At 39.5% G+C, this 15,416-nt stretch overlaps 1 protein-coding gene across 3 annotated transcripts in view; it reads left to right on the top strand.

The window, feature by feature from the left end:
- Positions 1 to 383: 383 nt before the first annotated feature.
- Positions 384 to 15,416, top strand: part of LOC120053904 (guanine nucleotide-binding protein G(o) subunit alpha-like) — a 190,580-nt gene continuing 175,547 nt past the window's right edge. For all 3 annotated transcript variants that reach the window (XM_039001201.1, XM_039001202.1, XM_039001203.1), the window contains exons 1-2: positions 384 to 824; positions 1,005 to 1,047. In XM_039001201.1, coding sequence (XP_038857129.1) covers positions 707 to 824; positions 1,005 to 1,047 — 161 coding nt within the window. In that variant the 5' untranslated portion in view covers positions 384 to 706. The remainder of the gene's footprint in view (positions 825 to 1,004; positions 1,048 to 15,416) is intronic.

Raw genomic sequence — 15,416 nt, 5'->3', positions numbered from 1 at the left:
GATGATGATGATGGACCAATAATTAGATAAACTGTGTGCTATTTGCATAATAAGTTAATTGCAAACCAGTTATGATTTAATAAGATCACACCTAGCCCAACATCTAACAGACAACCTGGCTTGCGGCTTTTGCGTAGGCTATCAGAGGAAATCTGACAACTGGAAATCTACCTGCTCTGTTACAGAAATCCCCATCCGAAAACGAAACCCCTGTTGAATAAATACAATTATTTTGACTTGAGACTGTCAAACAGGTAGTATAACGGTACTCTGCCACCAGGATGGTTGCTCGAGCATGCTCGCTTTGGTCCTGACGTCAGCAAGAGTGTAGTGCGGATCCAAACGCACTCTCCTTCCTCCGTTCATTGTGAGTGGCAAGCTAAACGATGCGAGCGCTCGTAGCTGTTGCCGCCGCCCAGTAGAGTTTCCCCGCCCGAGGACCAAGCACAACCACACTGACAAAGAGACTGTGTGAGCGCAAGATACGAAGACAAGTCCTTTTTTTCAAACAAGTGTCAAACGTTGTCGTGGCGAATTTTTTCATGCTTTAACCAGTCATCGGTAGAGCGCGAGCGAGAGAGGGAGAACGAGAGCGAGTCAGCCTAGAGACGGATAAGGAAGAAATAGGGGGGAAATAATTGCTCGTATATTTCGGTCCTCGCCAACCGTTACTTTGGATATCAAGAAGATCAGAGGTTGTGTAGCCATGGGATGTACACTGAGCGCCGAGGAGAGAGCGGCTTTGGACAGGAGCAAGGCTATCGAGAAAAACCTCAAAGAAGATGGAGTCACAGCCGCGAAAGACGTAAAACTACTCCTTCTCGGTAAGATTCTTCGAAAGGAGGGGTGGCCGGACCCGGTCGATCGGCTTCCTGGTTGCTTGTCCATAGTCTGAAGTGTCCAAATCACACACCTGCTTTCTGGTTAGACTATGAATATAAATTAAAACCACAACATTGATGTAACGTTACTTTATACCCCCTTGTCTCTTTTCATCCCTTCAGGGGCTGGGGAGTCAGGAAAAAGTACCATCGTGAAACAGATGAAGTAGGTGCCACGGTCTAATAATTATTTGCATTGAATGTGTGTGATGTATACTCATGAAAGGCTTAACACACACACACACACACACACACACACACACACACACACACACACACACACACACACACACACACACACACACACACACACACACACACACACACACACACACACACACACACAGTAGTAGCTTGAGAAAGGTTTATTTGGTCCTCGACATTTCCAAATATGTTTTACCTTTTCTGGTGAGAAGAGCTTATTGACTTAAACCGACAGCGTTGCGGGTTAAGGGAAAATATCGATGAGCTGTTCACAAAAATGGTGCTGAAATCGGAACCTGTTTTGCCTATACAGCTAATGCACGTTAGCTTTCACTGACAGCTTGTGTCAGTCTGTAAATTAATAAACCGTGCAATGACCAGTTCTGAGAATATACCTCTCTCAATTCGGCATGTTTTATCTCCCAGATATGTCTCCTGTCCCTTCAATGTCTGATCTCGTGGCGGGCAAGCAAACTGCTTCATAATTTAGAGAAATATTAATGTTAAAGGCTATAAATGTAACCGGGGTATATTAAGACTGGAGAGCTTTTGTGGGAGATATCTGCTGGTTTTAACGTTTGATGGCAAATGAGTTGATTTTGTGAAGTCAACCCAAGTGGTACAGGCTACAGTGAGCTCCGAAAGTATTGTGACAGTGACACATGTTTTGTTGTTTTGACCCTGTACTCTAGCACTTTGGATTTGAAATGATACAATCCCTATGAGGTTTAAATGCAGACTGTTAGATTTCATTTGAGATTTTTTTTTACCATATCGTGACCCGTTTAGAAATGTCAGCACTTTTTGTACATAGTATTGGGTCAAATTCACTTATATGTGTATTAAAGCATTCCTAGCAGGCAATGATTACATCAAGCTAGTTTCAGATTCTTTTCTGTCCAATAAAAGTCAATGGTAAATAATGTATTGTGCAATTTTGGAGTCACTTTTATTGTAAATAAGAATATAATATGTTTATTAACACCTCTACATTCATGTGGATGCTACCATGATTACGGATAATCCTGAATGAATTGTGAATAATGATGAGTGAGAAAGTTACAGACGCAATATCATACCCCCCCCCCAAAAATGCTAACCTCGCTTGTTATTGTAATGGTGAGAGGTTAGCATGTCTTGGGAAACATATTCTATTCTTCTTTACAATAAAAATGACTCCAAAATGACATTATTGACCATTAGTTTCTATTGGGCACAAAATAATCTGAAACACAACCAAAACAAACAGCAAATGCATCCAGCAATTTGGTAGAATCACAAGCTTGATTTAATCATTGCTTGCTAGGAATATGGAACCAAATACTAAACTTTTGACTACTTTAATACACATATAAGTACATTTGACCCAATACTTTGGGTCCCCTAAAATGGGGGGACTATGTACACAAAGTGCTATAATTTCTAAACAGTTCACCCAATATGGATGACAATACCCTCAAATTAAAGCTGACAGAGTGCAGTTTAACCCCATAGTCATTGTATCAATTCAAATGTATCACTAGCCACTTTAAACAATGCCACTTAATATAATGTTTACATACCCTATATTACTCATCTCATATGTATATGTATATACTGTACTCTATATCATCTACTGCATCTTGCCATCTTTATGTAATACATGTATCACTAGCCACTTTAAACTATGCCACTTTATGTTTATATACCCTACATTACTCATCTCATATGTATATACTGTACTCTATACCATCTACTGCATCTTGCCTATGCCGTTCTGTACCATCACTCATTCATATATCTTTATGTACATATTCTTTATCCCTTTACACTTGTGTGTATAAGGTAGTAGTTGTGGAATTGTTAGGTTAGATTACTTGTTGGTTATTACTGCATTGTCGGAACTAGAAGCACAAGCATTTCGCTACACTCGCATTAACATCTGCTAACCATGTGTATGTGACAAATAAAATTTGATTTGATTTGAAGTGCTGGAGTACATAGCCAAAACAACAAAAAAGGTGTCACTGTCCCAATACTTTTGGAGCCTATTGTAATTGATGAATGTTAAAGATTAAATTACATTTTTCTCAAACACATTTATGTAGGCTGAGCAAATAATTGGGTGGGAACTTCACACTGCAATTTTTATTTGCCTGCCTTATAGCCAACACCCTTTCTTGCCTTTAATCAATCAATTAATAAATCAATCATGCCATTTCAGATATTCAACTAATTAAGAATTCAGATGAATGTTATGATGACTGTCATTTTAAGGGGTCCTCATTACAGTGTTATAGTTAGTTGTAATAACTCATAACTAGTGGTAATTGCAGTCTGTAATTCCAAATTAAAATGCTTGTTACAAATAGGCAAGTTTCCACTACATTCACCAATTTAGAGTTTTGTTTCCTATCAGCAACATCCGATTCAGTAACAACTGTTGCAAGGTTGTAATCTCTTGTGGACAGATGCGCTGGCTGTCCAAGATTAGAAAGGTTGGATAGGCTCTAATTACCAACCCATGAATGCGCACTCTACAAAATCTCCACTCAGTGTTGTTGCTAGCCGTTGCCCCCCAAAAGTGTGCCATCTTGGTTAACTTGGTTGAGTTTCAAAAGCAGATCAGATATAGGTCAACCTCACTGACTGGTGTCTACCATACGGGTGTCATCCAAGATTATATATATAAAAAAATACTTATAAATAATGTGTATGTTGCCCATAATGACAACCTGAACCTCCTTGCCATTGAAGTGGGAGGATAAACCCACTAGTACACCACGGAGTACATGTACTATCTGCATAAGTACAATTTAATTACTAGGTGATAGGGTTGGGCGGTATCCAGATTTTCATATCGTCATACCATCCTTCTCTAATCCCGAGATTTTAGGTATTACCGGCTTGGTACACAAGGGGGTGCCAAAAATGCAAAAATGCTAACAACATTAGCACAAGTAATAGCGAATTTCCATAGAGGCTGCTAGCTAAATATGCTAACGAGCGCAAACGAAAATAAACAAATTGCAAAAGACAGGCAATCCAGCTCATGAAGTTATACAAGTATAGATGGGTGATACCAAGTATAGGTAGGTGATACCAAATGTAATTCTTGGTGAGTTCGGACATTTACAAGCGTATTTGAACGAGAGACGTTGTGCAAATGAACAAAGTTTTGACGCACGCTTGTCTGAAGGAAGAACAGTACTGGCTCTCCAGCAGCATGTCTACAGCTGTTTCTGTGTAGAGTCGCTAGGGCAATGGGCCTGCCTGCTAAGCTCGGAGAAGAGGGGGAGGAGTAGATGGGCCGAGAATGGAGTAAAGAAAAAAACGCAAGGAAATCAAGATAGCACTTCTCAAACACAGCAGAAAGCTAACACAATATGATGCCCCGTCACCTTATTAATTCAGCCACTTAAAAAAAGATCAAATGCATAAGAAAATATCTTGCTGCATTTTGTAAACGTAGATCTAAAATGCTTATTGGAATTTCTGCTCGGCATCAGACTAATTTTGTGTTTCAGTTGCACTTTTAAATTCTAATGAGAATTCACAAACTGCATTCTCTCAGCAGACAGCGCTCTGACTGATATGTACCTACTTTTCTCTGGTACTTTTCTCGGTGTAGCCAGCCTATTTTTCTCCATGCTAGATTAACTTTAAGCAATACATTGGTAATTGTAGCAGGCTACATTCTTTATATGATAGGCCTAAACATTCGAAATATGATTATTTAATACATTTTAGAATAAGGCTGTAACGTAACAAAATGTAGACATTTTCAAGGGGTCTGAATACTTTCCGAAGGCACTGTACCTGCAGTACCTGTACCTGCATATGCAATGGTTAGGAGATGAAGCAGATTACGTTTTTCATTTCACCTGTCAAATAATTTTACATTATGAAGCTGAAGTAGTTCCCCAGAACAGTTGAGCAAGTCACGTGTTTGTTTGTAAATGGCACAGTGGGAGAAAGCGGGAGCAGGTGAGTCCAGTTGTGTATTGACAGGGTTGGGTTTTTTGTTGTTGAATAGAGTGATCAGGGACATGCAACTATAGTTTTTCTTCACAGAATATACATTAGTGCAACACATTAGGCAGAAAATATGAGTGCAACACTATTACAACAGAAGTGCAACACTATTTGGATGGCAGCCACATTGTAACGGGTGTCCTCCTCCTCTTCAGACGAAGAGGAGGAGTAGGGATTTGAGGACCAAAATGCAGCGTTGGAGTTAGACATAATATTTATTTAACAAAAAACCGAAAACACGAAGAACACTTGAATAGAAACAAAAACAACAAACGAAGTAGACAGACCTGGACTACGAACTTACAGACAACGAAGAACGAACGAACAAGTACTGACTACAAACAAAACGAACTCACGATACAGTCCCGTATGGTGCAACAAACACTGACACAGGAAACAACCACCCACAACAATCAAAGTGAAAACACCTACCTTAATATGGCTCTCAATCAGAGGAAATGAAAACCACCTGCCTCTAATTGAGAGCCATATCAGGTCACCCTTAAACCAACACAGAAACACATAACATAGACTACCCACCCAAACTCACGCCCTGACCGTCAAACACATACAAAACAACAGAAAACAGGTCAGGAACGTGACACACATAAGTACATGAGCATACACTGAAAAAGCAAGGTATTTTTTGCAAAAATTATGATCCTCAGCAATCTACACACAATACCCCATAATGACAAAGCAAAAACAGGTTTTAGAATTTTTTTCAAATGTATAAAACAAAAAAAACAGAAATACCTTATTTACATACACTACCGTTCAAAAGTTTGGAGTCACTTAGAAATGTCCTTGTTTTTTAAAGAAAAGCATTTTTTTTTGTCCATTAAAATAACATAAAATTGATCAGAAATACAGTGTAGACATTGTTAATGTTGTAAATGACTATTGTAGCTGGAAACGGCAGATTTTTTAATGGAATATCTACATAGGCGTACAGAGGCCCATTATCAGCAACCATCACTCCTGTGTTCCAATGGCACGTTGTGTTAACTAATCCAAGTTTATAATTTTAAAGGCTAATTGATCATTAGAAACCCTTTTGCAATTATGTTAGCACAGCTGAAAACTGTTGTGCTGATAAAGAAGCAATAAAACTGGCCTTCTTTAGACTAGTTGAGTATCTGGAGCATCAGCATTTGTGGGTTCAATTACAGGCCCAAAATAGCCAGAAACAAAGAACTTTCTTCTGAAACTCGTCAGTCTATTCTTTTTCTGAAAAATGAAGGCTATTCCATGCGAGAAATTGCCAAGAGCTGGAGATCTGGTACAACGCTGTGTACTACTCCCTTCACAGAACAGCGCAAACTGCCTCTAACAAGAATAGAAAGAGGAGTGGGAGGCCCCGGTGCACAACTGAGCAAGAGTACAAGTACATTAGAGTGTCTAGTGAGAAACAGATGCCTCACAAGTCCTCAACTGGCAGCTTCATTAAATAGTACCCGCAAAACACCAGTCTCAACGTCAACAGTGAAGAGGCAACTCCGGGATGCTGGCCTTCTAGGCAGAGTTATCTCAGACTGGCCAATATGTATAGTGCGTATGTTATTGTGTGTGTGTGTGTGTGTGTTTGTATGCATGTGTCTGTGCCAATGTTTGTGTTGCTTCACAGTCCCCGCTGTTCCATAAGGTGTTTTTTAATCTGTTTTTTAAATATAATTTTATTGAAATTGCCATTGAAAAACTTTGCTGGCTATTCTGGCAATTGGCATATCCAACTAAGGCACTGCATCTCAGTGCAAGAGGCGTCAGAGCAGTCCCTGATTCGAGTTGGGAGTCCCATAGGGCGGTGCACAATTGGCCCAGTGTTTTTCGGGTTTGGCTGGGGTAGGCCGTCATTGTAAATAAGAATTTGTTCTTAACTGATTTGCCTAGTTAAGTAAAGGTAAAAAAAAGAGCTCTACTTGCTGAGTCGGCCAGGGCAGATGTGACGTATATAAAGGTCATATGTTCATCAAAATAAAGACCTAAATATTTATAATTGCTAGTAAACTCAATCATTTCTTCACCAAAACAAAACTGAAAAACACTTTTCTTAGTACCTGGTTTTCGAAAATGCATAATCTGTGTTATTTTCTGATTGATCATGAGTCTCCATCTTTTGCACCAATAACATTTTCTTTCTTGTTTTACACCCGAGGGTGTGGGAAACCAATCTGTACGAAATTCATTAACTCACACACAGGCAGTTGGTGCTTGGTAGAGGGACTGGATTGCGTGATAAAATGTCCAATCAACCCCTGTCTTTATCAAACTATAGGCTAAAAGATCCCTATTTACAAAATCAAAAGCTTTCTGGAAATCAATGAAACATGCAAAAGTAGGCTTATTTTCCTGTAGTCTATTTCTGACTATTGTGCAGGCCGAGAAGATATGATCGATACATGCTCTGGATTTACAAAACACAATTTCTTCTTCCACCAGAATGTTTTGATCCTCCAAAAAGGTAATTAATTTACTGTTAACCTCTTGGAAATAGGGGGCGCCCTTTTCACTTCTGGATAAAATTGTGCCCAATTTAAACGACCTCGTACTCTGTCCTAGATCATATGATATGCATACTATTATTACTATTGGATAGAAAACACTCTGAAGTTTCTAAAACTGTTTGAATTATATCTGTGAGTAAAACAGAACTCATTTTGCAGGCAAACTTCCAAACAGGAAGTGAAAATTCTGAAATGGGTCTCTGTGAAAGGCATTGCCTATTCAATTGTCTTGTATTTATGGATATGTATGCACTTCATACGCCTTCCACTAGATGTCAACAGGAAGTAGAACGTGGAATGAAGTGTCTAGCCTTCTGTGGGACCGGATGGGAGTCGTTGGAGTGAGAGGTCAGCCATATTGGCAGTATTTGGCTACGCACTTAGGTTTGTCATATCGTTATCTGCAATGCGTTAGGTAGACACGAAGAAATGCTCCGTCTGGGACGTTATTGGATAAATATGTGAAAAACATCCTAAAGATGGATCCTCAACTGAGTTTGACCAGTTTATTCGACTTTTATTATCACTTTTTGAATTTTTCGTTCATGCGTAAAATCTTCATGGACACGTGAGCTACACATGCTAGCCAAAGTTGCTAATTCGACAGAAGAAATGGACATTCTAAAACAAAACAACGATTTATTGTGGAACTAGGATTCCTGGCACTGCATTCTGATGAAAGTTCATCAAAGGTAAGGGAATATTTATGATGTTATTTCGTATTTTTGTTGACTCTTTGGACTCCAACATGGCGGAGAATGGCTGAGCGCTGTCTCAGATTATTGCATGCTGTGCTTTGTACTAAAGTTATTTTTTTTAAATATAACACAGCGGTTGCATTAAGAACCAGTGTATCTTTAATTATATGTGCAACATGTATTTTTCAGCAAAGTTTATGATGAGTTTTTCTGTTAGATTACGTGGCTGTCTAAAATTTCTCTGGACATTTTGGTGCCATTTGTGACCATGGCGGCAATGTAAAACCACGATTTGTAGCTATAAATATGCACATTTTCAAACAAAACATAAATGTATTGTATAACATGATGTCATAAGACTGTCATCTGATGAAGTTGTTCAAAGGTTAGTGATGAATTTTATCTCTATTTGTGGGTTTTGTGAAAGCTACAGTATGTCACAAAAGTGAGTACACCCCTCACATTTTTGTAAATATTTTAGTATATCTTTTCATGTGACAACACTGAAGAAATGACACTTTGCTACAATGTAAAGTAGTGAGTGTACAGCTTGTATAACAGTGTAAATTTGCTGTCCCCTCAAAATAACTCAACACACAACCATGAATGTCTAAACCGCTGTCAACAAAAGTGAGTACACCCCTAAGTGAAAATGTCCAAATTGGGCCCAAAGTGTCAATATTTTGTGTGGCCACCATCATTTTCCAGCACTGCCTTAACCCTCTTGGGCATGGAGTTCAGCAGAGCTTCACAGGTTGCCACTGGAGTCCTCTTCCACTCCTCCATGACGACATCACGGAGCTGGTGGATGTTAGAGACCTTGCACTCCTCCACTTTCCGTTTGAGGATGCCCCACAGATGCTCAATAGGGTTTAGGTCTGGAGACATGCTTGGCCAGTCCATCACCTTTACCCTCAGCAAGGCAGTGGTCGTCTTGTAGGTGTGTTTGGGGTCGTTATCATGTTGGAATACTGCCCTGCGGCCCAGTCTCCGAAGGGAGGGGATCATGCTCTGCTTCAGTATGTCACAGTACATGTTGGCATTCATGGTTCCCTCAATGAACTGTAGCTCCCCAGTGCCGGCAGCACTCATGCAGCCCCAGACCATGACACTCCCACCACCATGCTTGACTGTAGGTAAGACACACTTGTCTTTGTACTCCTCACCTGGTTGCCGCCACACACGCTTGACACCATCTGAACCAAATAAGTTTATCTTGGTCTCATCAGACCACAGGACATGGTTCCAGTAATCCATGTCCTTAGTCTGCTTGTCTTCAGCAAACTGTTTGCGGGCTTTCTTGTGCATCATCTTTAGAAGAGGCTTCCTTCTGGGACGACAGCCATGCAGACCAATTTGATGCAGTGTACGGCGTATGGTCTGAGCACTGACAGACTGACCCCCCACCCCTTCAACCTCTGCAGCAATGCTGGCAGCACTCATACGTCTATTTCCCAAAGACAACCTCTGGATATGACGCTGAGCACGTGCACTCAACTTCTTTGGTCGACCATGGCGAGGCCTGTTCTGAGTGGAACCTGTCCAGTTAAACCGCTGTATGGTCTTTGCCACCATGCTGCAGCTCAGTTTCAGGGTCTTGGCAATCTTCTTATAGCCCAGGCCATCTTTATGTAGAGCAACAATTCTTTTTTTCAGATCCTCAGAGAGTTCTTTGCCATGAGGTGCCATGTTGAACTTCCAGTGACCAGCCAGTATGAGGGAGTGTGAGAGGGATGACACCACATTTAACACACCTGCTCCCCATTCACACCTGAGACCCTGTAACACTAACGAGTCACATGACACCGGGGAGGGAAAATGGCTAATTGGGCCCAATTTGGACATTTTCACTTAGGGGTGTACTCACTTTTGTTGCCAGCGGTTTAGACATTCATGGCTGTGTGTTGAGTTATTTTGAGGGGACAGCAAATTTACACTGTTATACAAGCTGTACACTCACTACTTTACATTGTAGCACAGTGTTATTTCTTCAGCATTGTCACATGAAAAGATATACTCAAATATTTACAAAAATGTGAGGGGTGTACTCACTTTTGTGATATACTGTATCTTTACGGTGAAAAAATGGCGTTGTGTTTTGGGCTATTGTGGTGAGCTAACATAAATATATGTTGTGCTTTCGCTGTAAAACATTTAAAAAATCGAACATGTTGGCTGGATTCACAAGATGTTTATCTTTAATTATGTGTACAACATGTATTTTTCACAAAAGATTTATGATGAGTATTTCTGTATTTCACTTTGCTCTCTGTAATTATTCTGGCTGTTTTGGTGCCATTTGTGACCATGTAAAACCACGATTTGTAGCTATAAATATGCACATTTTCGAACAAAACATAAATGTATTGTATAACATGTTGTCATAAGACTGTCATCTGATGAAGTTGTTCAAAGGTTAGTGATTCATTTTATCTCTATTTGTGGGTTTTGTGAAAGCTATCTTTGCGGTGAAAAAATGACGTTGTGTGTTGGGCTATTGTGGTGAGCTAACATAAATATATGTTGTGTTTTCGCTGTAAAACATTTTAAAAATCGGACATGTTGGCTGGATTCACAAGATGTTTATCTTTCATTTGCTGTATTGGACTTGTGATTTCATGAAATTATATTATATGATATCCCTGTGGCGCTAGGCTAGGCTATGCTAGTCAGCGTTTCTGATGAGAATGATCCCGGATCCGGGATGGGTGGTCCGTATTAAGGATAAATGACTATACTGTAATTTATAGACTGTACTTACCATACTTAGTATGCCTCTATAATAAATGTTTTGAAGATTTGGGAATGGGATTCACTATAAACTTATACCAAGTGGATGGCATTATACTTTACTCAAAACAACTAGTAATTCATGTGTATCTACATGGTATGTTACCTACATAGTGGATTACTATTCCTGACAACCTGGACCTAATTTTGAGGCTTCTAGAAGCACCATACAAGTGAGAAAATAACACACTAGTACATCACAGAGTACATGTGATTTCTGCATAAGCACAATGTAATTACAATATTTTATACAGGATTTAGCTAGTTAAATTGAAGTGTATCTTGAGGAACACTTTCTTGTAATTATTGTGTACCTACATAGTACTTACTGTATGTTAGCCATCCTGACAATCCAATCATCAGGTTCCTGAAAGCGCCACCCAAGTGGTAAGGTAAACACACTAATAGACCACAGACTACATATCTGCATAAGTACAATGCTATCGCTAGTTGTTACACAGGATTTAGCTATTTAAAATAAGTTTATAGTTAGTTACCTTTATAATTACCATATAATTACTTACTACTCATTCCCAAGTGAAAATACCTACAAACAAAAGATGAGCTTCTACTTTAGTCAACTTTATTGCAACATGTAAAAATATTAGGGCTGACCCCATTTAGTCGACTGGTCGATTGTTTGGTCAATAGGCTGTTGGTCGACCGAGATTGTTTTAGTCAAGCAGTGGCAAATATAGGCTATATTAAAAAAATGATGGCACACGAGACATCTGTCTGATTCACGCCTGTCTGAGTGGACTAATCGATAGCAGAGGCCATGGAGAATTTTTGGGGGGTTTATTTAATTCCATTTACAAGTTGTCAATTTGGGCTTCTGTCAATCTTGAGTAAGGACACGCACTTGATTACACATACAACTTGGCCTAAGCTTTTTTCTTCGCCTCAAACTGTAAGTAAACAAAGTCTGCTTTTACATCCATTGAGAATGACAATAGTTCCTGAACGTAGCCAATTTGAAAAATCTTTACAGCTCTCTCCCTTTCGATAACTACTCAGCATGAAAGGGGGAAAAATGTTATACTCTGGTCGGGTGGAAACGTCATAACATTGGCCTTCCTGATTACTTCTTATCCCTTGCGCAAATAGCCTACAGCTGTGTCTGCTTGTCTGGAGCTCACTGGGGCAGGAAACTCTGAGGGCCAAGAATATTTTATACAATGTTGAAAGTTTGCTAGCATGAGCTTTGGGGCTGACCAAGTTAATAGTTGATACAATGTTTCAAGTTCCTTGCAGACAGGCCATGCGTAGCCAATGTGATTTATAAGATATTTATTTTTATCAGGATATTTGCAGGCTGCAATATTTTTATTTGTTGGCTTTATTTAGGCTATTTTTACATACTGGCAATGGAAATAGAAGTTATTTTTATATTTGTATCATTTTCATTTTCATTTAGATAGAGTTTTGTTTAACCACATTACATTGACTTTGAGATATGAAGACCTTATTATAAATTAAATAAAACTGTTCCATGAAAATGTGCATATGAAAATCATAACTGGCACACAGATCAGTAGAAATGTTAAGATAACTTGGTATTCCAAATGGAAAAGGTTGCCGAACGCTGGTGTGGCCTATTACCGGTAACTTCAGGAGCTTAAAGGCAGAATCTGCGAAGGCCAGCAGCAGCGGGCAGCAGGAGGAGGAGGGTGGGAACAGGTTTTTTTCTTCTGGTTTTTGATCTCTAGCGCCCTCTTTAGTAATTTGCATGTCTTAAAGCATTTAACAAGCTCAGCAGCCTACATATAGTTGATTTTATTCAAACCTAGGGTGTGTCTATATATGGAAAAATACACATTTGAAAGTTTTGACCAATCGATTGAACGAAAGAATAGACGACTCTCGGTCGAAGATTTTTTTTATTCGGGCACAGCCCTTCTTTTTATCTCCTTTTTAACATTACAAGTAACAATGGAAATCAACAACGTCTCTGTCTTCATCTGTTTCTTTCTTCTAAGCATTTTCCCATCCTGGAGTCTGAGAACTTGGGCTCAGTGCAAGAGGCGTCACTACAGTACCTGGTTCGAATCCAGGCTGAATCACATCCGGCCGTGATTGGGAGTCCCATAGGGCGGCGCATAATTGGCCCAGCGTCGTCTGGGGTAGGCCGTCATTGTAAATAAGAATTTGTTCTTAACTGACTTGCCAAGTTAAATGAAGGTTAAATAAAATGTTTACAATTTTTTTTATGGGAATCTGTGGTAGAGAAGAAGAATGTATGACAATTTAGCATAGACACTCTACATTAACCTACTAATACTAGTTATCATTATAATGATTTCTATAGTTTAGGCCTATAGCCTATAGCTAGGCCTAGCTACCTAGCTAGATGTTGCGTTATACAGCTAGCAATAATAGTACTTGCTAACATTAAGTTAGCGAGTGTTTACATTTAAAATTAACTAACCTTACTCATAGGTTTGTTGACACAAGTAGCTAGCTAGCTAACCTTATAACAGTGGTTATCAACCGGTCAATCGCAATCGACTGGTCGATCTCCGAGACATTCGTAGTCGATCACCAAACGTTTCTGTAAAAAACAACAACAATAAAGCCTAGCATTCCTATTTTTTTTGTTTTTTGTTTAGTTTTGTTGGCGATAGGTGCACTTGATTTAGCAGCCCTAGCACCTGGAGTGTTCCCATTTTGAACCATTTCATGTCCGAAGGTATAGAGCAAATCAAGTACACCTGTACACCTATCTGGCCAATCAGATAGCTCAGATCACCGTGTCTCCACAGTTTCCTCGAGCAATAGGCCAAATGCTTAATTCCAGCACTGCAGCTGCAATGAATGAGTATAGCAAAGCTTGCGTTGTTAACATTAGTGGCTTGAGTCTTTTTTAATATCAAGGAATATTTCACTTTCTCTGGCCGTAGAGTAAAAACATGAATTTATGCATGAGGCAGGAAGACTGTGTTCCCCTTTTCTCAGCGGATGGAGAGCGGAGGGACGATGAGTCGGGTGAGAGGCAGTCTCCCTGCTGCTCCCTCCTATCCCTCCCTCCCTTCCCTCAGGCTGACCATCATATGCAGGCCATCAGTCCAGTAAAATAAAATAAAAGCAAATTATTATGCTCACTTAACTGTGCCTCAAGTAATACAACACATGATCTATTACCAATGTGATCACATACCTACAATTTTGAAATATTATGTGAGAAGAACAACATTGGCAGGGCAATAAGGTTCATGTTGCATAGGCTTGTTTTTTTAAGTCATGTTTAAAAAAATAATCTGAGCGGTAGATCTCGGCTTACTTTTGGAAGTGATCTTGACTCAGAAAAGTTTGGTGACCACTGCCTTATAACATGCTGGGTATGTCTCACGTAATATCCTTGGGGTACGGTTACCACGAGAACAAGGTTCAGGGAAGACAAGACCAATGTCTGTGCTAGTGTGTAGCAACCATAGCATTGCTATTTGCCAGCTTTATGTAGCTAGCTAGTCAATGTTAGAAACAGGGTTCCAGGCATAAGCGACATAAGCGGCTGTTTAGGGCCCCTGGCCTCTAGTGGGCTCTCCAACCAGTACATTTTATTTATTTATTATTATTATTTAAAAAAAATAGGAACTCAACTTACTATTGAGAGTAAGAATTGTAGAATACGCCAGGTTCAATTTCAAAATTTGGTTGCGCATCAGCATTGTTTCTCTTTAGATATCTGGCTAGACTAACTACCAATCTAAAAATTGTTAGCTGACATGGCTAGTGACAGTCACTCAATTAGCCACGCCAGCGAACTATTTTTCGATTGGTAGTTAGTCTAGCCAGATATCTAAACTTGCCTAATACTGACCTCCAGGTGGCCCCATTAATCATTCTCACTAATATGTTAGTCATATTAACATGGCATATGTCATTACAAAATGTGTAACATTTAAGGATATTTGGTAGGAAATGGTAGGAAATAAGCTGTAAAACAGTTTTTTTCCCTTCTCCCTGCCCCATGGCAAAATGAGTAGAATTGCATGAAATTTGTTATAAAACTGCAAAATTTTCTCTACGCCCCATGGCAAAATGTATAGAATTGCAAGAATGTTTCTCTCTGTCACGCCCTGTTTTCTTTATTATTTTGGTTAGGTCAGGGTGTGACTTGGGTGGGTATGCTAGTTTTGTATTGTCTAGGGGTTTTGTAAGTCTAGGGGTTTTAGTAGGTCTAGGTATTTGTAAGTCTATGGTGGCCTGATTATGGTTCCCAATCAGAGGCAGCTGTTTATCGTTGTCTCTGATTGGGGACCATATTTAGGTAGCCATTTTCCTTGGGTATTTGTGGGTTCTTGTCTATGTGTAGTTGCCTGTCA

Source organism: Salvelinus namaycush, chromosome 9 (assembly GCF_016432855.1).
Source record: "Salvelinus namaycush isolate Seneca chromosome 9, SaNama_1.0, whole genome shotgun sequence".
In the NCBI taxonomy this organism is placed as follows: Eukaryota; Metazoa; Chordata; class Actinopteri; order Salmoniformes; family Salmonidae; genus Salvelinus; species Salvelinus namaycush.
The sequence above is the reverse complement of the archived record's forward strand: the minus strand, read 5'-3'. Positions and strand labels throughout refer to the sequence as shown.